Raw genomic sequence first — 25,447 nt, forward strand, 5'->3', positions numbered from 1 at the left:
TACTCTCCAGCAAGGTAATCATTCTGAATAGAAAGTTTCCCAAACGAAAGTTAAAGGAGTTCATCACCATAAAACCAGCCTTATAGGATATGTTAAAGGGAATTAAGTGGAAAGAGAAGGCCATAACTAGAAGAAAATTATGAATGAAAAAAATTTTACAGTACAAATATAGAGTAAAGGTAGTAGATTAATCACTAATGAAGGTTAAAATGCAAAAGTAGCAAAATAGCTCTTATCCACAAAAATCAGCCAAGGGATAAAAAAAGATGCAAAATATATATACATAAAATATAGAGGGGGGTAAAAATGTAGTTTTAGAATGTTGTTTGAATTTAAGGGACCATCAACTTAATACATACTGCTAAACACATAAGATGTTGTACATGAGCCCAATGGTAGCCACAAATTAAAAACTAAAGAGGAAGGAATCCAAGCCTCACACTAAAGAAGGCCACCAGGCTTCAAGAGAAAAGAGTAAGAGAACAAGAAAGGAACAGAGTACTATAAAAACAAACAGAAAATCATTCACAAAATGGCAGTAAGTACATGCTTACTTTAAATGTAAATGGACTAAATGCTCTGATCAAAAAATATAAGGTGATGGAATGGATAAGAAAAAAAAAGATCCAACTATGTGCAACCTGCAAGAGAGTCACTTTAAGTCTAAAGACACAGACTGAAAGTGAAGGGTTGCAAAAACATATACCATAAAAACAGAAGCAAAAGAACCCTCAAAGAACAAAAACAACCGAGGTAGCAGTACTTCTATCAGACAAAATAGATTTTTAAAGACAGACTGTAGCAAGAGACAAAGAAGGGCACTACATAAAGGGAACCAGTGCCACAAGAGGATAAAACAGTTGTAAATATTTGTGTACCCCAAATAGCATCTAAATACATAAAGCAAATATTAAAAGACATAAAATGAGAAATTGACAGTAACACAGTAATAGTGGGGATTTGACACCCCACCTTATGTCAATGGCTAAGTCAGACAGAAAATCAATAAAGAAACAGTGGCTTTAAATGACACATTGGACCAGATGGATCTAACATACATACAGAGCCTCTCCCCCTAAAAAACTGCAGAATGCTCATCCTTTTCGAGTGCACATAGAACATTCTCCAGGATAGGTCAGGTAAGGCCACAAAACAAATCCATTAAAATTGTATCAAGTGGGGCGCCTGGGTGGCTCAGTTGGTTAAGCAGCTGCCTTCAGCTCAGGTCACAATTTGGGGTCCTGGGATCGAGCCTCCCCCCCACCCCGCACCCGTCAGGGTCCCTTCTTCTCCCACTGCTCTTCCCTGCTTGTGCTCTGTCTCAAATAAAACTATTTTAAAAAATTAGTATCTTTTCTGCACACAATGATATGAAACTACAAAGTCATTACAAGAAAAACTCTGGAGAAAACAGATGAAGACTAAATGACATGCCACTAAACAACGCTTTGATCAACGAAGAAATCAAAGAAGAAATTAAAAAATAACATGGAGCCATGTGAAAATTAAAACACAAAGCCAAAATCTTTGGGACTCTGCAAAAGCAGCTCTAAGAGGGAAGTTAAGAGGGATACAGGCATACCCCAAGAAACGAGAAGTATCAACCTAACTTTTTATCTAAAAGAACTTTAAAAAGAATAAAGCCCAAAACTAGTAGAAGGAAGGAAATATTTAAAATTGTAAAAGATCAATGAAACTAAGAGCTGGTTCTTTGAAAAGATAAAATTGATAAACCTTTAGCCAGACTCATCAAGAAAAAGAAAGGACTCGGGTAAAAATCAGGAATGAAGGACTAAAATAACAACTGATACTACAGAAATACAAAGGAGTTTAAGAAAATACTGTGAAAAATTATATGGAACAAATTGAAGAATGTAGAAGAAGGAGGTAAATTCCTGGAAACATAATCTTCCAAAACTGAACCAGGAAGAAATAGAAGATTTGAACAGACCAATTACTAGTAATGAAATTGAATTAGTAATAAAAAAAAAAACTAACAAAGGTCAATGATCAGATGACTTCACAGGTGAATTCTATCAAACATTTAAAGAAGAGTTAATACCTGTTTTTCTCAAACTATCCCAAAAAATAAAATAGGAAGGAAATTTATTCTACAAGGCCAGCATTACCCTGATAACAAAACCAGACAAAGACACTACAAAAAACAAAAAAACAAAAACCAAATGACAGGCCAGTATCTTTGATGAACAGATCTACAAAAATATTCAACGAAGTAGTAGCAAACTGAATTCAAGAATACATTTTAGCATGCCTGGGTAGCTCAGTCAGTTAAGTGTCTGCCTTTGGCTCAGATCATGATCCCACGGTACTGGGACTGAGTGCTGCATCATGCCCCTTGCTTAGCGGGAAGCCTGCTGCTTCCCCTGCCTGTGCTTGCTCGCTGACAAAATCTTTAAATAAAAAAATTCATTTTAAAAAAGTTGTTCACACACACACACACACACACACACACACACCATCACCACCACCACCACAATTAAGTGGGATTTATTCCAGGGATGCAAAAGTGTTTTGCTGTTCACAAAATCAATGTGATATATCACATTAACAAGAGAAAGGATTAAAAAACACATGATCATCTCAGTAGGTACAGAAAAAGCTTTAACAAAATACAACATCCACTCAAGATAAAAACCCACAGCTAACATCATACATAATAAATTACATACATAAAAAAACTGAGCACCTTTCCTCTGCTATCCTGAAGAAGACAAGGATGACCACCATTTTAATTCAACATAGTACTGGAAGTCCTAATGGCAGCAATCAGACAAAAAAAAAAAAAAAAGCACCCAGATTGGTAAGGAATAAGTAAAATTGTCACTATTTGTAGATGATATGATACCATATATAGAATGCCCTAAAGACGCCACCAAAAAAACTAGTAACAAAGTGGCAGAAAGAAAACAATCCTATTTACTGTTGCAGCAAAAAGAATAAAATAGGTAGGAATAAATTTAATCCAGGATGGTGAAATATCTGTACTCTGAACATTTTAAGATGCTCTCAAAATAAGTAGAACAGGACACAAAGAAGTAGAAAGATACAGCATGCTGATGGATTGGAAGATAATTGTTAAAATGTCATACTAGCCAAAGTACTCTACAGATTGTCTCTCTCAGAATACCAATGATGTTTTTCACAGAAGTAGAACAATCCTAAAATTTGTATGAAAGCATAAAAGATTGCCAAAACAATCATGAGAAAAGAACAAAGCAGAGGTATCACAATCCCAGATTTTGAGATACAGTACAAAGCTATACTAATCAAAACAAAAGCAGACATACAGGTCGTGGAACAGGTTAGAGAACCCAGAAATAAATCCACCCTATCTGGTCAATTAATCAACAACAAAGGAGGCAAGAATATACACCGAAGAAAAGACAGTCTTTTCAATAAATAGTACTGGAAAAATTGGACATCTACTTGCAAAAGAATGAAATTGGACCACTTTTTTAAAAAGATACTATTTATTTATTATTATTATTTATTTATTTGTCAGAGAGCATAAGCAAGGGAGCAGCAGACAAAGCATGCAGAGGGAAAAGCAGCTCCCTGCTGAGCACGGAGCCTGATGTGGGACTCGATCCCAGGACTCTGGGATCATGACCTGAGCCTTGAATGCAGACATTTGACTGAGCCACCCAGGCATCACTGGACCACTTTCTTATACTATACACAAAAACAAACTCAAAATGGATTAAAGACCTAAAATGTAAGACCTGAAACCATAAAACTCCTGAAAGAAAATACAGACAATAATCTCTTGGACATCACCCTTTGCAACATATTTATGAATAGGTCTCCGCAAGCAGGAAGCAAAAGCAAAAATACACTGTTAGGACTACACCAATAAGAAAAAAGCTGCTGTACAGCAAAGGAAACCATCAAGAAGGCAACTAACTGAACGAGAGGAGGTATTTGCACATGATATATCCCATAAGGGGTTAATATCCAAACTATATAAAAAATGTATAGAACGTGATACCAAATAATCTGATTTAAAAATAGGCAGAGGACTCGAATAGATGTTTTTTTGAAAGACAGTATATAGATGTCTAAACATATGAAAAGATGCTCAACATCACTAAACATCAGGGCAATGCAAATCAAACCAAATGAAATACCACCTTACACCTGTCAGGATGGCTGGTATCAAACAGACAAGAAATGTCAAGTGTTGGCAAGGGTGTGGGAAAAAAGGGAATCCTAGTGCAGTGTGGGTGGGAATGTAAAATCGGTGCAACCACTGGGGTAAACAGTATGGAGATTCCTCAAAAAAATTAGAAGTAGAAATATCATATGATCTACTAATTCCCTGACTGGGTATTTACTCAAAAAAAATGAAAACATTGATTTGAAGGATATATGCACCCCTGTGTTTATTGCAGCATTATTTATAATAGCCAAGATACGGAAGCAACCCAAGTATCCGTCGATATAAGAAAGGATTAAGAAGATGGGATAGATATATACAATGTGTATTACCCAGTTACAAAGAAGAATGAGATCTTGCAAGATGGGCAAGCATGGATGGATTTAGCGTTATGCTAAGTGAAATAAGTCAGAGAAAGACAAATACCATATAATTTTACATAGAAGTAGAATCTAAAAAAAAAAAAACAAACAAAACAAGATTCTGATTAAATTGGTGGTTACCATAGGGGAGGTGCATAGGGAGATGGGTGAAATAGATAAAAGGGATTAAGAGGCATAAATTTCCTGTTACAAGGTAAGTCATGGAGAGGAAAAATATGGCATAGGGAATATAATCAATAACATTGTAATACTATTGTATTACAGTTACAGGGGGATTTTAGTGCCCCACTTGCATCACTGGTTAGATCATCCAGGCAGAAAATCAATAAGGAAATGTGAGCTTCAATGATACATTAGATCAGATGGACTTAACAGATATGTACAGAACATTTCATCTGAAAGTGAAAGAATGTACATTCTTCTCAAGTGCACATGGATCATTCTTCAGGGTAGATCATTTGTTAGGCCACAAAAGACGTCTTAGTCCTTTTAAGAGGACTTAAAATATATCAGGCAGTTTTTCTGACCACAGTGGTATGAAACTAGACATCAACTATGAGAAGAAAACTGGAAAATCCACAAACAGGTGGAGATTAAGTGACATGCTACTGAACAACCAGTGGGTCAAAGAAGAAATCAAAAGAGATTTTAAAAAATGCCTTGTGAAAATGAAACTGGAAACACAATGTACCAAAACTTAAGGGATACAGCAAAACACTTCTAGGAGGAAAGTTCATAGCAATAAATACCTATTTTGAGAAACAAGGAAAATCTTGAATAAACCTAACTTTACACCTTTAAGAATGAGAAAAAGAACAAAGCCAAAAGTTAGGAGAAGGAAGAAAATAAAGATTGGAGTGGAAATAAATGAGACTAAAAAGACAATAGTAAAGATCATCAAAATAGCTTGTCCTTTGAAAAGATAAAAATCAATAAACCTTGAACCATTCTCATTGAAACAAAGACAGGACTCAAAATCAGAAAGGAAAGTGGAGACATTACAACTGATACCATAGAAATACAAAGGATCTTGAGAGATTGCTGTGAACAGTTATACACCAAGAAACTGGACCTAGCAGAAATGGATAAATTCCTAGAAACATACAACTTACCAAGACTGAATTATAAAGAAACAGAAAATATGAACAGATGGATTACTAGTAAGGAGATTGAATCTGTAATCGAGAATCTTCCAACAAACAGATGTCTGGGACTATACGACTTCAGTGATGAATTCTATCAAACATGCAAAGAATTCATACCTGTCCTTCTCAGACTCTTCCAAAAAAGAGGAGGAAAGAGCACTTTTGTTTTATTTATTTATTTTTTAAAGATTTTATTTATTTATTTGACAGATCACAAGTAGGCAGAGAAGCAGGCAGAGAGAGGAGCAAGCAGGCTCCCCGCTGAGCAGAGAGCCCGATGTGGGGCTCGATCCCAGGACCCTGGGGTCATGACCTGAGCTGAAGGCAGAGGCTTTAACCCACTGAGCCACCCAGGTGCCCCACTTTTTTTTTTTTTAAGATTTTATTTATTTGACAGACAGAGATCACAAGCAGGCAGAGAGGCAGGCAGAGAGAGAGGAAGGGAAGCAGGCTCCCTGCTGAGCAGAGAGCCCCACTTTTAAAGTCATTTTACAAGGCCATTTTACAGTTGCCCTGATATCAAACTAGACAAGGGGACCATAACAAAAGCAAATTACAGGCTGATATTCCGGATTAACATAGATGCAGAAATCCTCAATAAAATATTAGCAAAGCAAATTCAACAGTATTGTTGACCCTTCAACAACATGGGTTTGAACTACATATGGCCACTTATATGTGAATTGCTTCGATTAATGCAGTACAGTATTATAAGTGTATTTTCTTTTGCGTTTTTTTCCCAAGATTTTATTTGTTTTAGGGAGAACAAGTGTGCAAGTAAGGGGAAGGAGAGGGAGAGAGAATCTCAAGCACACTCCACACTGAGCCCAGAGCCCAGAGTAGGGCTCGAACCCATGACACTGAGATCATGATCTGAGCTGAAACCAAGAGTTGGATACTTAACCGACTGAGCCGTGCAGGCACCCCTTCCTTGTGACTTTTTAAAATAACATTTTTCTCGATCTTACTTTAATACAGGAGTACAGTATATAATACATATAAAATACAAAATGTGTGTTAATTGACTTACCAGTAGGGTTCTGGTCAACAGTAGGCTGTCATTAGTTAAATTTTGAGGTATTCAAAAGATATGCTTGAATTTTCAACTGCACAGGGGGTTGGTGCCCTGAACCCCCACCCCCACGTTATTCAAGGGTCAACTGTACATTAAGGGATCATATACCGTAATCAAGCAGGATTTATTCCAGGGATGCAGGGATGGTTCAGCATTTATAAATCAGTGTTATACACCACATTAACAGGGATAATCAGGGATTAAATCAGGGATAAAAATTACATAATTATCTCAGTAGATGCATAAAAAGCATTTGACAAAATTCAACACCCATTTAATATTATTTTTACAGAGAGCACGAGGAAGGGTGGGAGGGAGAGGCAGAGAGAGAGAGAGAGAATCTCAAGCAGGCTCCACACCTAGCAGAGCATGAGGCCCAGAGTCATGACCCTGAGATCATGACTTGAGCTGAAATCACGAGTTGGGTGCTTAACTGCGCAATCCAGGTGCCCCAACACCCATTTGTGTTAAAAACTCAAAGTGGGTATAGAGGGTATGTTCCTCAACATAGCAAAGGCCATATATGACAAGCCCGTAGTTAACATCATACTCAATGGTGAAAAGCTGAAAGCTTTTCCTCAGAGATAAGGAATAAAACAGGGTTGTCCACCCTGTTTGCTACTACTTTTTGTTTGTTACTACTTTTATTCTATAAGGTATTGAAATTCCTTACCAGAGCAACTAGGCAAGATAAAAAAAAAAAAAAAAGGCATCCAGATTGGAAAGGAAGAAATAAAACTCACTATTTACAGATGACATGTTATATATAGAAAACCTTAAGAGTACACCAAAAAAAGTGTATTCAGTAAAGTTGCCGGATCAAAATACAAAAATCCACTGCATTTTTATACACTAATAATGAACTGTCAGAGAAATTAAAGTAATCCCTTTTAGAATTGCATCAAAAGAATACCCCAGAATAAATTTAACTGAATAAATTTACACTGAAAACTCTAGGACAGTGAAGAGAGAAATTAAAGATGACACAAATAAATGGAAAGATATATACCATGCCCATAGATTGGAAGAATTAATGTTGCTATTCACACTACCCTGAGCAATCTACAGATTCAGTTCAGGCCCTATCAAAATTTCCTGTCAAAAATCCCTTTCAAAATCCTAAGATTTGTATGGAATCACAAAAGACCCCGAATAGGCAAAGAAATCTTGGAAAAGAAGAACAAAATCAGAGGCTTCACATGCCTTGATTTGGAACTAAATTACAAAGCCACAGTATTCACAACAGTATGGCTTTGGTGTAGAAACATACAAATATCTCTGGAACAGAATAGAGAGCCCAGAAATAAACCCATATATATATATATATATATATATATATATATATATATATAGTCAGTTTACAACAAAGGAGCCAAGAATATACAAGGGGAAAGGATAATAAATGATGCTGGGAAAACTGGACAGCAAATGCAATGGAATGAAAGTGGACTACTTTCTTAAACCATACACAAAAATTAACTCAAAATGGATTGAAGACTGGAACCTAGGGCCTGAAACCATGAAGTTCCTAGAAGAAAACGTAGGTAGTAGACTCCTTGACATAGGTCTTGTCAGTGGCTTTTTGACTCTGTCTCCAAGGCAACAAAAGCAAAATTAAATACAAGGGATTACTTCTAACCAAAAAACTTCTGTACAGCAGAAGGAATACAATGAGAAGGCAACCTACTGAATGGGAAAAAATATTTGCAAATAATACTTGTTAAGGGTCTAATGTCCAGAATACATAAAGAACTCATACAACTCAATAGCAAAAACAAAAAACAACAATCAGTTCCATTAAAAAAAAAAGGGGGGGGGGGAGAAGATCCTAATAAACCTTTTTTCAAAGATGAGATACAGCTGACAGGTACATGAAAAGATGCTCTACATCACTCATAAGGGAAATGCAAATCAAACCACAGTGAGCTATCACTTCACAACTGTTACAATGGCTGTTACCAAAAGTATAAGAAATTATGTTAGGGAGGATGTGGAGAAAATGGAAACCTCGTGCACTGTTGGTTAGAATGTAAATTGGTGCAACCACTGTGGAAAACAGAGCTACCCTATGACCCAGCAATTGCACTACTGGGTATTTACATGAAAGTTACAAATGTAGTGATCCAATGCAGGTGCCCCCCCAATGTTTATAGCAGCAATGTCCACAATAGCTAGACTATGGAAAAAGCCCAGATGTCCATCAACAGATGAATGGATAAAGAAGATGTGGGACATATATACAATGGAATATTATGCAGCCATCAAAAATGAAATCTTGCCATTTGCAATGACAGGGATGGAACTAGAGGGTATTATGCTAAGTGAAATAAGTCAGTCAGAGAAAGACCATTATCATATGATCTCACTGATATGGAATTTAAGAAAACAGGATCACAGGGGAAGAGAAGTGAAAAAATAAGATGAAACCAAAGAGGGAGACAAACCATGAGAGACTCTTAATCATAGGAAACAAACTGAGGGTTGCTGGAAGGGAAGGGGGTGGAGGGATGGAATAACTGGGTGATGGACATTAAGTGATGTAATGAGCACTGGATATTATATAAACTAAGGACTCACAGGCCTGTACCTATTAAATCAGTAATACATGTTAATTAATTGAATTTCAATAAAAATGTTTAAAAATTAAAAAAATTAAAGTAGAACTACCATATGATCCAACTGTTCCACTTCTGGGTATTTTTCTGAAGAAAATGAAAATAACTAACTTGAAAAGATACATGATCCCTGTGTTCATGGAACATTATTTACAATAATCAAGATAATGGATCAATGGATAGAGACAACAGGTTTATATAATGGAATATTATTCAGCCATAAAGAATGAAATCTTGCCATTTAGAACAAAATGGAATTTGAGGGCATTATGCTAAGTCAGAGAAAGACAAATACCATATGATCTCATTTGTATGTGGAATCTAAAAAAAAAAACAAAACAAAACCCAAGCCAATCCAAGTTCATAGATACAGAAAAGAAATTGGTAGTTACCAGAAGAGTGGGATCGGAAGTGGGCGAAATATGTGAAAGAGGTTAAAAAGTAGAAACTTGAGGTTATAAACAAGTCATGCAGATGTGACTATAGTTGTATATAGCATGGTTACTGTAGTTAATACTGTACTGTATATTTAAAAGTTGCTGAGAGAATAAATCAAAAGTCCTCATCACAGGGAAAAATGTTTAATGGATGTTTAGACTTACTGTGGTGATCACATCACAACAGATACAAATACTGAATTATGTTGTACAGCTGAAATTAATATGTGCCAATTATACCAAAAAAACCCCCAAAACCAAAACACAAACCCAACTCCACAAAGAATGCGTGGTTCCCCTTGCCCCACATTGGCCTGTGCCATTAGTCTCTTTCTTATCCTCTCTCATGGAAGCCAGAGCAGAGTATGACCTTCTTGAGTACAGAGACAGTGTTGCTTTTCCTGGTAGAGCTAGGTTTAGTGCTTGCTACCCAACTTTTCAAACTAAACATACTGTTCAGATATGCATACATGCATGCAAAAAGACACTTACCACAAAATTCAAGATAATGTCTATTCCTGGAGGGAAAGATGGGGTCTGTTACTGGGAAAATACAGGAAACTCCTAATAGGGCTCCCACACCTGGCTGCTCAGGTTGCTCACTGCACAAATCTAGGGGATGCCATTCACATAAAGTCTATTTCCTCAAGTACTGGAGAGAATCTATTTCTTTACTTGAGTGCTGGATACATAGGCATTCATATTTGTTAAAAATTACATATTATTTCTCTACAGAACACTACATACCTTATTGCTGCAACAGGAGTTGGCAAACTTTTTTTCTACAAAGGGCCAGGTAGTATTTACTTTAGTAAATTTATTTAGTAAATACTTTAGTAAATACTTTAGGCATTATTACACATAAGGTCCAACTATTGAGCTCTGCTGTTGTAGTGTAAAAGCAGCCACAGATGATATATAAATCAGTGGGTGTGGGGCGTGTCTGTGTTCCAGGAAAACTTTATTTACAAAACCAGGTGGCTGGATTAGGTTTGGGGCCACAGTTTAACAAACCCCAGATTACACAATTAAACCTTTAAAAAAGTGATCTATGGTTTGTCCAGGGGACTGAGGGTGCAGCCTGGAACAAAGGATTCACTGAAGGTATCATAGGAAGGTTGGTAATGTAGCCTCCTGTAGTCTGTGTTTATTTTTTTTAATAAGTTATAACGTGAAAATGTTTGATCTAAGCCTGACTTTTTTATGAACTTGGGGGCTTTGTCCTCTATAAGATATTGAGAGCAGACTGCTGCTCAAACGTTGATTTCATTAAGAAAACCATTTTCAACAAAAGTATCCAAACTATTTCTTCATTAATAGCACCAAACCTAGCAATACCACCTGTCATTAACTGATCGTTACCAGATGTCAGACATGATGCCAGGCATTTGACACACATCTATTTTCCTCACAGCAGCGCTTCAAAATACGTTCTTTTTGTTTTTGGGGTTTTTTTGTTTTGTTTTGTTTTTTTGGTCTCCATTTTGCAACTGAGAAAGGCTAACTTTTCCTAGGTCACAGAGTTAATAACTCTGAGATTCAAGCCAGAGTTGTCCAGCTTCAGAGTCCACAGTCTGTTTTCTACAGCATAGTATTGCATCTGTAGAAGGCATCCTGTTTTAATGCTGCCCCAATCAATTTGGTTTTAGATTGTCTTCGCAGTTTTACTGACTTAGAAGAACTTGATGAGACAGAGTTATATATGTGCCACAAATGCAAAAAGAAACAAAAATCCACTAAAAAGTTTTGGATTCAAAAACTACCCAAGGTAAGTACGGAGTTTCAAATTATAAGGCAGTTTTGAAGGGGAAAATGTTTATGATTGATGAGAAGATAAATCATTTTTATAACTTTAGCCTATGTCATCTGTTCTTATTGGTCTCTCGAATTGCTAGTGAAAGGTAAAGAAGTCCTTTGAGAACGCATAATTAATGTGTCCTGATCACAGTTTCCATCGAGTGAGTGGAGGGGTAGTTTCCCACCACACTATGACTGCGCCACAGTGGGGGTCCTACAATTTCCCACAACTCTCACACTGTCTACCTGAAGACAGCGATCAGATCCCACAGGGTCAGGTCTCAGTCCCCCAAGACTGCCTCTGCTTCAGAAGCCATCACAAGCCAGTCACAAGCCCAGCTTACTACTTAATGCTTCTGACCAACAGGCCACAGGTATGTATGAGGAGATGCATCAGGTGGAGTCCTGAACAGAGGAGCTTCCGTCCTTGTGGAGTTTGAGGCCCGGCATCGGCCTCCAGCTGTTCTGGTTCCCCATCTGGAATCTCTCCAGATCCTCCTTTTGGATTTTTATGACAGTATTTATTACACAGGCATGACTGATTAACTCACTGGCTATTGGCAGTTCCAGCACCTCTCCCCTCTCTGGAATTTGAGGGGTAGGGGGAGAGACTGAAAGTTCCAACTCTAATCACAGCGTTGGGTCCCCTGCCAACCAGCCCCCATCCTTAGGTGCAGTCAGAAAAGTCATCTCATTAACATGGCAAAGACACCTTTATGGCTAGCACTTAGGAAATTCTAAGGGTTTCTGAGCACTCTGTTAGGAAAGGGAGGTCAGGACCTATTTTTATATGTATATATATATATATATATATATATATATATATATAAAGTTTTTACTTTCAGTTCACTAATATGCAGTGTAATATTAGTTATCAGGTGTTATAAATCACAACATCACAATAAGGTATGTAGAAGAAAATACTGTGAGGGTTCAAAAGATAAACCGATAGGCCACCTAAAATTTCATCAAGAGACATTAGTACCAAGTATTTAATTTTACTGAAATGTTAATTGTTTATAATCTTTGTCTAATGTATCTCTCATCTAGGTGCTATGCTTACATTTGAAACGATTTCATTGGACTGCATATTTAAGAAACAAAGTTGATACCTATGTAGAATTTCCCCTGAGAGGCCTGGACATGAAATGCTACTTGCTAGAGGTAAGATCAGTTATCTTTGTTAGATGGTGAAAAGATGACTTTTCAGGAAAATCAAGTCTTCACATTGAGATAGGACATAGGATGTCATTAACCACTGCTCCTAACTCAGTCCTGGGTTGTCTCCTCCCTTGTTCTGTAGCCTGAGAACAGTGGCCCAGAGCACTGCCTGTATGACCTTGCCGCTGTGGTGGTTCACCATGGTTCCGGGTAAGTGTGTCAGTGGCTTCTCATGCTTGGAAAAAGCATGGTGAAGACCAGCAGTCTTGCACCACGCTTGAGAATTCTCCCTCAACTCCCTAAAAAATGGATTCAGATACATTAAAGTGGGTGAAGTTGAATTTTCTTTCAATTATGGTGTGAAAGAATATTCTTGAAAGGATGTTGTGAAGGAAGAAGGCACATGAAAGCAAAATGGAGAAGAATTCATTTGATCTCTGCATGCAGAACCCAAGCTATTTGTCCACAAAATCCTGAGTAGTCTTTACTCCAGGGTTTTTTATTTCCTTTGCCACGTGACATTTAAATTGGGGAAAAATGGGAAATTATTTGGAACTTACTTCATGTCATCTATTTTAAAGATTCATTTTTTATTTTACTGAAATTTTCCCTAAAAATTTTATTAGTTTATACCTTCTGATTTTTTTTTAAAGATTTTATTTGTTTATTTGACAGACAGATCACAAGTAGGCAGAGAGGCAGGCAGAGAGAGAGGGGGAAGCAGGCTCCCTGCTGAGCAGAGAGCCCGATGCGGGGCTCGATCCCAGGACCCTGGGACCATGACCTAAGCCGAAAGCAGAGGCTTTAACCCACTGAGCCACCCAGGTGCCCCTACCTTCTGATTTCTTGAGATTCACTATTTTACCTTCAAATGTGGACAAACCCCTATCCATGTTGAAATCCGTTTTCCCTCAGAACTTCGTAGATGTTGCTCCCTTGACTTCATCATTCATGGTTACCAGTCTGATTCTCATCCCTTTGTAGGCAGCATTTTTTCCTCATTGGAAGGTTATAGGATTCCTGTCTTTGGATTTAGGAAATTGAACTAAATGTATTCCTGGCGTGGTAGTTGATAGGAATACTCTTCATCAGTGTCTGCAGCTCATGGAATTAGTATTTGTCCCACTCCCTTCACTACTTTTTCTTCCAGCAGCTCCCATCTGTACGAAAACATTGTAAGACTCCCGGTGGATGCCTGAAACTGCAGACAGTACCAAACCCTGTACAGAGAGTCTAATTTTTTTATACATATGTATCTGTGATACTTTAATTTATAAAAAATTATAATTTAATATTAATTTTAATTATGATAGTGTTAGCTTCTGTTGACCTTTTGATGAGATGTTATAAGGAGGATCATCTTCCGGACCATGGCTGACTGTGGGTAACTAAACTGGAAAGCAAAGCCAAGGATGAAGGGGAGTCCTATATAGGAAAATTTCTGGTTCTTTCACACATTTAACCACTGTTTAATTTCCATCTCTGTGTTTCTGAAGACTGCCATGGCCTGTTTTTCCAAGTCACCAATTTGGATTTAATCTATATCCAAATTGAAGATAAGCTCCTCTGTGAAATGTTTAATAGTGTGGCAATCCCATTTTTCTGATAACTTCCTTTCATAAGAGGAACAATCTTGTTTTATGGTTGCAGTATCTTTTTGAAACCATTGATATTAATTAGAATTTTTAAAGCTCTTTGGTTTTCTACATTAAATTTTTTAGTCATTAATTGCTTTACTTGTTCTTCCCATAGCTTCTCTTTCATACTATCCACATTCCCCTCCCCCAGGGTTTTGATGATTTTTGGCTGTTCATTGAGTCATAATAAATGATGAGAGTGATCATTATTGGTAAATGGTAAGGGTTTAGCACTTGTGGGGTGTCTGTTTACCTAAGGCTCCTCTCCTGCTGGGAGGGCTGACTCTAGGGCTCCCTGGGTGAGTGCAAAAGCACTTGCAGGGGCACTGGGTGGCTCGGTTGAGCGACTGCCTTCAGATCAGGTCATGATCCTGGACTCCCAGGATCGAGTCCCAGGATCAAGTCCCACATCCGGCTCCCTGCTCAGTGGGGAGTCTGCTTCTCCCTCTGACCCTCCCCCTTCTCATGCTCTCTTTCTCTTGAGTAGAGAATTAAAAAAGAAAAAGAAAGAAAGAAAGAAAAGTGCTTATGGGCCACAGTACAGGGAGGGCGCTTCCGTGGAGGCAGATTACTTTCTCAAGCTCAGGTTTTTTCCAAGGCTTTGATGGAAATCTGTTCTTCATTGGTCCAGGTTTCCCTGCGCCTTGACCTATGCTTGTTAGGGCGAGAGTGCTTAGTTCTTTGGTTCCTCTGTTAACCCAGTGCCAGAGGAACACTGCTCTGTGTGTTATAGAAAATCTTCAGCTTCTAGTCATTCGATGGCACTCTTTCCTGAATTTCTAGTGTTGGTATATTCCTGGTCATTTCAGTGTATTTTGAGGAACATAAACACCCGAGCTGATTTCAGTCAGCCATCTTAAACCACCGGTCTCTAGGGTATATTCTCTATTACAGTACTTCTCATTTATATGATTGCTCCGATCCTTTTGTTATTTCTGTAGCCCTTTTCTTTCATATTTTTACTTTCCCTTCCAGGGTCGGTTCTGGACATTACACAGCCTATGCAACTCATGAAGGTCGCTGGTTCCATTTCAATGACAGTACTGTAACACTGACTGATGAAGACACCGTTGTGAAAGCAAAGGCCTACATCCTTTTCTATGTGGAACGCCAGGCCAAAGCTGGATCAGATAAACTTTAATACCTCCTTTAAATCATTGTTTTTGTCAAATATACCGGACAAACATTTCCAATTTTCCATAAATACTTGATCCAAGATTTTGATTTCATTATGCACTTTTCAATTTCCAATTTTGGGTTTAGTTTTATTTTGTCAATGGTAGTGACGTATTGAACATGGGCACCAACTAATTTTTTTTTTTTTTAGTTCTACCAGAAAACCTCAGCAGATATTTTGATTTGCTGCTTTAGTTGTAATAATTCAGTTTTTTATGTAGTTTCAAGAACTTAGTTCTATTTGACTTTTTTATATTAATGTTTTCGGTTCTCATTTTGAGGCACATTTACATCAATGCTTTGTTACGTTCACATGCTGAAAGCAAGATGTGTTCCTGATTGGGAAGAGCAACAGAACGCCTGCTGCCTTTCACAGCTGTGATGGAAATCAGGTTGATTGGAGAGCCGGGATCATGTGTACACAGAACTTGTGGCCCACGGGATTTCAGTGACTGCTCCGTAATCGTTCCTTTTCATTGTACAAGAGAACTGGGAGGGCATCATTAAGCAGGTCAGGTAATTGCTGCTCTTGGTAGCTCTCAAGGTTGCTGTTTATCAGCACTAACTAAATAAATTTGTTGGTTCAGTTGTACCTGTACTGCAAATTCAAGAATTACTCCTTTTGAGTTTGTTTTGTTCTGGAATATCTTTTGCGTGTGTATTTGTGTTCATGGAGATAGGAGTACAGAAAAGTCCAAAGAAGACCAAACACATTCAGTGTTTAAAAATCTCAGACTCCGCTATACAGTGTAGATATTATCCAGTGAGAGGAAACCATAGCTTCTGTTTGCCTTTTGAACCAGCATCTAGTTCCCCCACTGGCTATCGTGCTGGGAATAACTGCTTGTCCACTTTTGTCTTATTTCTTGCTTGGCCATCGGAGGTCAAGATGCTGACCTCCAGAGTAGATTCTGACCTTCACCTACATTTTAGGTAACACTATGGGGTCTGCTCCTACAGAAGATGATTTGAGTCTTTGCTCCTTTGGTCTTTAACAACCCTCACTGGCCTAACCTGATAGCAGAGCAAACTGAAAATATTCTCACTTTGAATAGTTTCTATTCTTGAGTTTAGTAGTCTTTGTTTTAAAATTGTTTTCAAGAAAAATAGGTATAAGCACTATTAAGATTGAACCCAAGTTGAAATTTGGAACCAGAATTACATCTAAGTAAGATAACTGATTCTGCAGGGGGTCTAAGCCAATCTCTTGGGGGGTAGGGGTGGGGCAGTACTTGGCAGGTTGTGGAGAGCAAGTGCGCACTCCCTGATGGGCTCTAGCATGGGACCGTGCACTGCACATCTCTTGTTCCAGTAACTAGTTTCTTCTCTGCTCTCTCCAAGTTGCTATGAGGGGCAGAATGTCTTTCATATTAAGCCAGCCAGCTGAAATTTTTTGGTAATCTTGTTTCTTCTATTAAAAGAAAAAAAAACCCAAGTTTTTTGTTTTTTGTTTTTTAAGTGCGTAAATAATTTGATAGCTGTCCTCCTGGGTCAGATACTTGAAGTTGCAGGAGCAGGTGTGGCTCCATTTCCATTTTAATATTTGCTAGATAAATCCTATCTTTTTCTCAGGGCAGAAATCAGCAGCTGAACACTTTACTAACCACAGTTATGGCTCAACTTGTACTATCTGGGTACGGTGGTCACTAGTCACCTGTGGTTAAGTTTTAATTAAAATGAAGTTTAAAACCCAGTTCTTCAGTAATACTAGCTACATTTCAAGGGCTCAGCAGCCACATGTGGCAGAGGATGCCTAGGCTCAGGCGGTCCCATCAGCGTGTAGGGCTCCTGGACCGCGCTGGTCTGCATTTCCACTCCAGAGAAGCAAGCTTTGCTGTCGTGTTTAGGTCTTAAAACTTAAACACGAAGTCCAGAAGATAATTAAGAGGGAAACATGTGTTTAGTTTATAATGCTAAATTATATGAGGTTGAACCATTGGAGATTGTGATATTTAACCTTTTGATCTAAAAGTGAAAGTTCCACATAATTTGACCTAATACAGCAACACATTAACACCACATACAGTTGAACTTAGAATGTGCCTCTTCCTTGATCTGTTCAGTATCTCCTGTGAATACAGCCTCTTTTGTGTAGAAGGCGTATAGCTGTGACTTCTAACATTTGTACTTCCCTTGTTTCTCTGAGTGGGCAGCTCAGAGGACTTCAGCAATGTAGCCTTGGGCAGTGTTGATATTGGTGGAGAAAAATGGTCTTTTCATACCAAATGGAACTTCCCGACAGCCAGACTACTTTGATGGGGAAAGTGGTCCTCAGACCGGCAGCACTGCTGGCTTAAGAGTTGGACACATCTCCTCTTTGAATTTCTGGAGTGTTTTTATTGCTCGATTTCACTTAAGCAGAAATGTTTGAATGACATTATGAAGGCTCCTTTGGAAAAGTGATTGGATCCATTGGAATTGTGCATTTGAACACCAGTGATGTAAATGTGCCTATTTGTATTTAAAAAATTCAACTGTGTAGCCTTATCACACCTATTTTAAAAAGCTGATCTTCGCGTGCTCTTCAGGGCTTTCCCCTGGGGCCATGCTGGCTCTGCGTGGGGGGCTTCTCGCGCAGAGACCGCAGCCGAGGCAGTGCCTCGCTCTGGCAACTGGCTCCCTGGAACAAGAAAACTTCCTCAGAAGTCCTCCCACACAGGTGGGTGATGGAAACAGTCTGTGGCAACACAAATCTCTCTCCATGGTGGAGAAACCTTTGCTTATCCACTGTATTCTACTCAGTGTCTAGTGATGACATATGTAATAGAATTAAACCAGTAAAGTGTACAGGCCCTGGTTAAGTGTTAAATGTGTATCTCACCCGGGGAACCTACTCAGCGGCGTGGTTTCTGGGGTTGGGGACAGATTTGTTTCTAAAAGCCAAACCTCTCTTTCATTGGTTGAGTGTACATAAGTTTATTTAGATACACTTCTCCCACCGCAGCCCCCAGCATCCCCTCCGTTCCCTCCCACACCCTGTTGCTGCCGTGGCCTCTCCACTTGGGCCCTGGAAGGGCTCGGGAGCAGCCTGTGCTGCAACTGGGGCAAGGGTCCCGGGAGACCGGGGCGCAGCCACAGGAATGAGCCCACGGTGCAGGAAGAGGCTGGCACCCTCGGGTGGGGGGTGCCGTGGTGCTGTACACCCGAGGTGTACACCCGCCCTTGGTCCCAGCGACGGGCTCCGGACCCTCCCCGGCCAGTGCTGCCTGGGTCTCCGGTGAGCATCCGCCGTGGAAGCCCAGTTTGTACGACGCGAAAGGATTATTGGTGCAAGCGACTGACCGCATTTACCTTGTAATCACAGCCCTTTTCTGCTTCACCAACCTGAACTCTTTTATGGATGAAAGTATCATTAAAGTTCTGGTCTCTTTCCTCTTGACTGTTATTTCTCAACTCCTTTCGGGGAAGCCAAGTAAGTGATGGGGTCCTTGCTCAGGGGACGAGCCTGGGCAGCCAGCCACACTAAGTCCTCCCTCCACCCGGGCCTCGGGTGTACAGGCGGGGATGAGGCGACCTGGAGGGGCAGGTGGTGGCCAGAAGGGTGCCCTAGCGCCTATGCAGAGGTCCTGGTCAGGCGACTGGGGCACTCTGGAGGCCAGGGAGATCATCCTGTCACTCTCCTCCAACATGAGGCCGGCTTAACTCCTGCACAGCTAGACTACACCCGAGGGATCAGCTTTGGGGCTCTGTGCAAAGGCTATAGGTCACCTTTTTTTTTTTTTAAAGATTTTTTTTATTTGACAGAGGTCACAAGTAAGCAGAAAGGCAGGCAGAGATGGAGGGGGAAGCAGGCTCCCCGCTGAGCAGAAAACCCAATGTGGGGCCCGATCCCAGGACCCTGAGATCATGACCTGAGCTGAAGGCAGAGGCTTAACCCTCTGAGCCACCCAGGTGCCCCATTTCCAGAGGTCAGCACACTGAAGAGTACTGGTTTGGACAGGATTGGGGAGGAAAAGTGGGGATAATAAGGCTTTCTATTAAAATCCATCTGAGCTGCTGCGGTGTCCCTTTTGACTGAGTAAGCCAGGGAGAGGCGTCTGCTGTTAAGCCATTAAAATGGTCATCTGCGGTATGAGCAGTAACTAGTTACCCCTTCCCTAAGAACTGCTTCCTTTAGCTGTTTCTTGGCATATGTTGTTTTTAAGAAAAGTCACTCCTTCCCCTTGGCATTGCTGGGGTAACCAAGCACCCAGGACCCCGAAGTCTGGTGTCTCAGAGGGAGTTGGCCAGAATGGCCGCCCTTGCCTTAGCTGCCTTGTGCTTTGAAAGGCAAAGCTGCACTGGGACGACCAAGCCTTAGTGCCAGAAGAGGGTCCAAAACAGCTGCTTTGAGGCCTTACTCCACACAACTGGACACAAAGTATTCCCTTCCAATTCCAACCAAATAGGAGAATGAACAAAGGTCACCACTTAGGTGGTGTTCCCTGCTTCACTGCGACAGAGAAGTGCAGCCTTTCCCTGAATGAACCAACAAACCAGCACACACAACTGGTAATTCACAGCAGCACAATTATAGGAGGGTCTATAGTGGGCCTGGGAGGGAAGCAGTATTAGAAAACCAATCCACCAACCACCCAATGAGAAATGTTACTTCAAGAAAGGAGAACTTAACAGAGATAAGACATCCAGCCGGCCTACCCAGGCCACGGTCCCTCCCAGTGAGCAGACTGAAGGCTTCTACCAAGAGGGACCAGTGACTGGCTGGCTTACGGGAAAGCTGAGACTAAAACACTTTAACCTAAAACTGTTTCGAGTAGTTTTGTACTAAGAGTGCTCTCATTCACGCTGACATGTCTGGAAATATAAACGAGCTATAGCAGGGCAAGTAACTGGGAAAATGTTAAGATGTAAAGCCAAGTAAACTTAAGCTTAAAATGTCACACACATACGCACAGAAGAACCTCGGAGAGCTAAGCTACTTAAGATCAATCCTTGTGCAACGACTCAGCTGGGACGCCGAGGAAATCCCTGTGCTTGGTGGAGGGCAGCGGGGCCTGAAGGTGGCTGGGCCCAGCCTGCAAACCATCACCACTGAGCAAAGATCACAGGGAATGGGGCCTTACCCAGGGCTTCAACTTACAGCTTCGAACACAAAACTGGCACCCTTCGCTCCTACAGACAACAACTCTGACTAGGAGCGGAGCAGAAGACTCACACGGATCCACTAGAGAATGGGAACAGATCCAATTTATAACCAAGGTCCCTCCCAGTGAGCCGACTGCAGGCCCAGACAGGTGGTCGGGCCAACCACCTCCAAGGAAAATGCCTTGGGAAAAGCCAAAAGAGTGCTCTGCTAAGCACCACTGTCAACTCAAAGAAAAGAACTCCCTTTTAAGGAAGCTATTTAGCTTCAAGAGGCTGCTTTTCTGCCAGGATTTTCACTTCCTCTGAACGTAAGCCGAAGCACAGACTGCTGCACGTATGTCTGGATCCTGCCCCAACCCCCGCCCCGCTCTCAGAGCTTCGGCACCAGTTGTTAGCCAAAAATAAACACCATTCCTCAACCATATATGTCCACCAGCCCAGAGCCCGGGAGGAGGAGGAGGTAGGTCAGGTCCCCGGGCTCCCGCCACACTCAGCGTGGCCCCTGCCCACCATGCACATCACCCAGCTCAACCGGGAGTGCCTGCTGCACCTCTTCTCCTTCCTGGACAAGGACAGCAGGAAGAGCCTGGCCAGGACCTGCCCCCAGCTCCAGGATGTGTTTGAGGACCCTGCACTCTGGCCTCTGCTGCACTTTCGATCCCTCACGGAACTCAAGAAGGACAACTTCCTCCTGAGCCCAGCCCTCAGGAGCCTCTCCATCTGCTGGTACTCTAGCCGCGTGCAAGTGTGCAGCATTGAGGATTGGCTCAAGAGCGCCTTCCAGAGGAGCATCTGCAGCCGCCACGAGAGCCTGGTCAATGATTTCCTCTTCCAAGTGTGCGACAGGTAGGCCACCTCCTGAGCAGCGTTTACTTTGCAGTCTGGATCCTACAGCTCTAGGAAGCTTGGCAGGGGCGGGGGACGCGGGGAAAAGCAAATTACAAGACCAAGATCCCTCCATACTGGGGAGCCTCAAACTAGGCCCAAGGCAGACCGTCCCAGCCTGTCCCCAGCACAGTCCCGAGAGAAGGCATAGAGTCACAGGCGGGGAGTCTTTCTCCTCTTAGCCTCCCAGATCCTGGAGCTGCTTCTGCTGCCAACAGAGGACTGGGCTTCAGCTGTCGCTGTCCTTCGGGCAGCTGTCCTCCCTAGCAGCCATTAAGAGCTCAGAGGGTCCAGCTGAGCATAGATTTTCAAGGTCAGGCCCTGGGAAAGGTTCCTAGATTCAGCAATCAGCTTACCCCTCCTCTCTTCCCCTAGCAAACAAACTCCAGGACTTGTGGAACGCAGCTAAGGAAGGACAACTAGGGTGCGCTGGGTTAGCTGCACCAAGCCAGACTCCAGGAGGAGCGGTGGTGATATTTAAGAATGGTTTCGTCATTAGAATATTACTAATCTCAACAAACCTGTACGGGAGGGTGTTTTAGCCCAATTTTTTCAAATGAGCAAATCAAAGTTTTGAGAGGTCATGTGATTTACCCAGTCGAGGACTGCCAGATTTTAGAAAATAGAAACTCAAGACATCCAGTTAAATTTGAATTTTGAACAGACAATTTTTTGGCCTAAGTGTGTCCCAAATACATCCTGTGTTCGATCGGTCAGCTCTACCACGGGTAGCGAGGCTGAGCCACAGGGACCCCCATGGTCCCGGCCTCCTGCCTAGGACAGCCCATGAAGGCAGACTTCTGCTGCCAGCCTCTCACAGGGCCTCAACTGACCACTCCTGTCCTGCCTTTGAAGAAAAGCACCTCTTGATTAGTAATCAACAAACCAGGTCCAGCCAGCTTGCTGCCACCTTGGTTTAATAGCTGCGGTTTGCTGGCAGTGAGACAGGCATGGAAGGAAACAGTGGTGGCCCCGCCTTGCTTTTTTCTTTTTTTTTTTTTTAAAGGCAGTCAGAAGAAAACAAGATGGACTTGGTTGGGCCCTGCCTGGATGAGGCCATTCTGATGGGTTTAACAAGGCCCCCGGAATCAGACTGGAGTGACCTAGGTGGGTGGGGCAGCCTGCTCTGAAGTTGTTCTATTATTCTTGCTGCAAGAGAATTTAATTTCCCACATCAGCAAGTGTGGGGTGGTCCTCTCATGTCACCATCTGGGTGCAGCCAGGGCCCGAGTGTCACAAAAAGAACAAAGCGCTTGCTGGTAAGGGTTCTGTGCCAAGTCTCCCAGTTCTACTACTGTCCAACCATGGGACCCAGACCAAATACTTAAATCTGACCTAATTTCTTCATCTGTAAAATAGGATGAATCACCTATCTCACAGACTAAGAGGATTAAATGACACAGTAGCACTGGCCCACAGTAGGTACTGATAACATCCATAAAGTCTGGTTCTTTTAGCCATCAGCTCTTGACAGCGAGACAGGGGACAGCAAAGGAAGGCAGCTATGCTCACCACTATACCACCAACGCTGGCTAGGGGGACAGCAAAGGATGGCAGGGAAGGAGTCGGCTCTTTCTCTGGCTTGTTCTACATCAGGGATTATTCTAAAGGTTCTTAGAACAAAAAGGGACCACTCAACATTAAACGCCTAATCGTCATAACCACCCTAGAGCTAACAATTTCTCCGACTTGATAAATAAGGACTAGCACAGTCCACACATTTGTCCTGGGTCAGAGAGCAAATAAGGCACAGGCCGGTCACCTGAGCCCTCTGAGCCAGTTTCTTCATTCATAAAACAAAGTGCAAGGGATTTGATATGAAGACTGAAGAAGCCATATGAACTTAAGAACTGGGAGGATGGGATGGGCTGTGTGAAAGGTGCCCCTTCCCCCGGCAGAGAAAGCTGGGCTAGCCCAGGCAGGTGCAGTCAAGGGGTTAATGAGGAAGCTGATGGCTCCCTCTGGCTAGAGAGCAGAAGCCCCTGCCCACAAGACAGGCCCCTCTTGACCGCAAGCAATCTGATCCGGTGTGCTCCCAGCAAAAGTGAGCTACAGTTGCCTACAGAAGGTCCTGTCCAGGCTCTTTACACCCCAGATTTTGACCTTCACTACAACCCCACTGGTAGGCATTATTCCCTCCCTGCTGTGCACCCCCCCACACACACACACACACAGGGAAACTAAAGTTCAGGGAGTGACTTAGGCGAGGTCACACCAAAATAAGCCAAATCCAACTTCGCTCAAGATCTTTTTACAAGTAGCCTGACTACCATCTCAGACCCGGTTCTAGCTACTGCCTACTTGACCTCTTCTAGGCTGGCATCCCAGACGGCATGCAAGAACTGTCCCAGTTAACTGAGCAGAGAAACACAGAGCTCTAGAACCCAGAGCCAGGCATACTCAGAGCTGCGCCCTGACCCCAGCCTCGAGGGACTGTCCCTAAGCCACCCCATAAGAAACCTTTGCTCCCATCTGACTGACCATCCTGACAGAAGCTTCAGGGCCTCAGCTTGAAGCCAGCCTGGAGTGGTCACCACGCATCTTTTCCCGCACCCCCACCCCCCAAAACAACAGGCCCGGAGAGAACCAAGAACATCTAGAGTTGCCCCCCCGGACCCTGCACCCCATTTGCCCACAGCAGGACCAGTGGCGGCTCAGAAACTAAAAGCCCACGCAGATTGCGGTCTGGTGGAGAGGCAGAAAGAGTAGGGGAAAGGGGACAGAAACCCGGGTTCAGATCCAAGCCACGTCATCGCAGGCAAGTTTCTTCAGCTGGCTAAGTCCGTTTCACTTCCTTGCCCACTATATACGCAGTCGTGCCACGAGTCCCAGGGCAGTTAGGGCGCTCCCAGACCCCGGAGCTCCAGGGCGGGGCAGATGCCAACCGTACCCGCCATCGGCCCCCACCGCGGGCCACCGCGATCTCTCCGCAGGTGCCCCAACCTGGCGTCCGTCACGCTTTCAGGCTGCGGCCACGTCACCGACGACTGCCTGGCGTCCCTCCTGCGCTGCTGCCCGCGCCTGCGCGCGCTGCGTCTGGAGAACTGCGCGCGCGTCACCAACCTAACGCTGGCGGCCGTGGCGACGCACGGGCGCGCGCTGCAGACGCTGCACGTGGACTTCTGCCGCAACGTGAGCGCGGCCGGCCTGCACCGCTTGCGCGCCGCGTGCCCGCGCCTGGCACTGCGTGCGGAGCACAGCGCAGCCATGATCCCCGATCAGCGCCCCAGCGCGTCGGGCATGGCTCTTCGCAAACTGCTGCCGCGCTAGGCTGACCATGTCGGGGCAGGACACCCGGGCAAGGGCCCCGAGCAGAAAGAGCGACCTGGTTTCCAACCCCCAGCCCCAGCACTTCCCAGACTGTCGCCACATCTCTGAACCTCAGTTTCCCTGTCTGCAAAATGGGGACGTTGATGCCTACCTCACATTACGGTTTTACGCACAGGAGTGCGAGATTAACCGGATGCTGGGAAAACACTCGGGTAGCCCTCACTAAACACCAGCATCTGTCCCGACGCCCTTCCGCCCCGGGCCTTTCGCCACTCGAAGTCCACAGCAGGCGAGGGGTCCACAGCAGGCGAGGGGCTCACAGCGTCCCCCGCGACTGTGACCGCCGTCTGTGGCCGAAGTAACCGCCATGCGTAGGCGTGGCCACCCGGTAGGGCGCGGGCGCAGGCGCCGTGGGGACAGGAGGGAGGCGGGGGAGGCGACTCCGGCTGCCGGTCGCGCGCCGCACGCTCCTCCCGCGGCCGCCGGTGTTCCCCCGCTGTTACCGGTGGGCGGGAGGAGGGGGAAAGCCGGGGTTCACGGCCGGAGACAGCCGCCGAGCCCGCCACCGCAGCCTTGCCATCCGCGCCTTGGCTTGGCGCCCGAG

The 25,447-nt window shown here is 43.0% G+C and overlaps 2 protein-coding genes across 3 annotated transcripts in view; both read left to right on the forward strand.

Annotated features, from left to right (window-relative positions):
• Window positions 1-18,390, forward strand: part of USP3 (ubiquitin specific peptidase 3) — a 108,734-nt gene extending 90,344 nt beyond the window's left edge. For both annotated transcript variants that reach the window (XM_044230736.1, XM_044230737.1), the window contains 4 exons: window positions 11,482-11,600; window positions 12,680-12,793; window positions 12,933-13,000; window positions 15,403-18,390. In XM_044230736.1, coding sequence (XP_044086671.1) covers window positions 11,482-11,600; window positions 12,680-12,793; window positions 12,933-13,000; window positions 15,403-15,568 — 467 coding nt within the window. In that variant the 3' untranslated portion in view covers window positions 15,569-18,390. The remainder of the gene's footprint in view (window positions 1-11,481; window positions 11,601-12,679; window positions 12,794-12,932; window positions 13,001-15,402) is intronic.
• Window positions 18,391-21,165: 2,775 nt separating this feature from the next.
• Window positions 21,166-25,172, forward strand: FBXL22 (F-box and leucine rich repeat protein 22). The gene is made up of 2 exons (XM_044230738.1): window positions 21,166-21,534; window positions 24,507-25,172. Exons 1-2 carry the CDS (start codon window positions 21,200-21,202, stop codon window positions 24,841-24,843), a joined length of 672 nt encoding a protein of 223 aa, XP_044086673.1. The 5' UTR covers window positions 21,166-21,199; the 3' UTR covers window positions 24,844-25,172.
• The last annotated feature ends 275 nt before the right edge of the window (window positions 25,173-25,447 follow it).

Source organism: Neovison vison, chromosome 13 (assembly GCF_020171115.1).
Source record: "Neovison vison isolate M4711 chromosome 13, ASM_NN_V1, whole genome shotgun sequence".
Taxonomy (NCBI): Eukaryota; Metazoa; Chordata; class Mammalia; order Carnivora; family Mustelidae; genus Neogale; species Neogale vison.

Bases quoted from the DNA above. Each gene is read 5' to 3' on its own strand.
- FBXL22 (XM_044230738.1), top strand. From the start codon at position 21,200: ATGCACATCACCCAGCTCAACCGGGAGTGCCTGCTGCACCTCTTCTCC. The intron at 21,535-24,506 runs GTAGGCCACCTC...ATCTCTCCGCAG, and splicing joins CTCTTCCAAGTGTGCGACAG to GTGCCCCAACCTGGCGTCCG.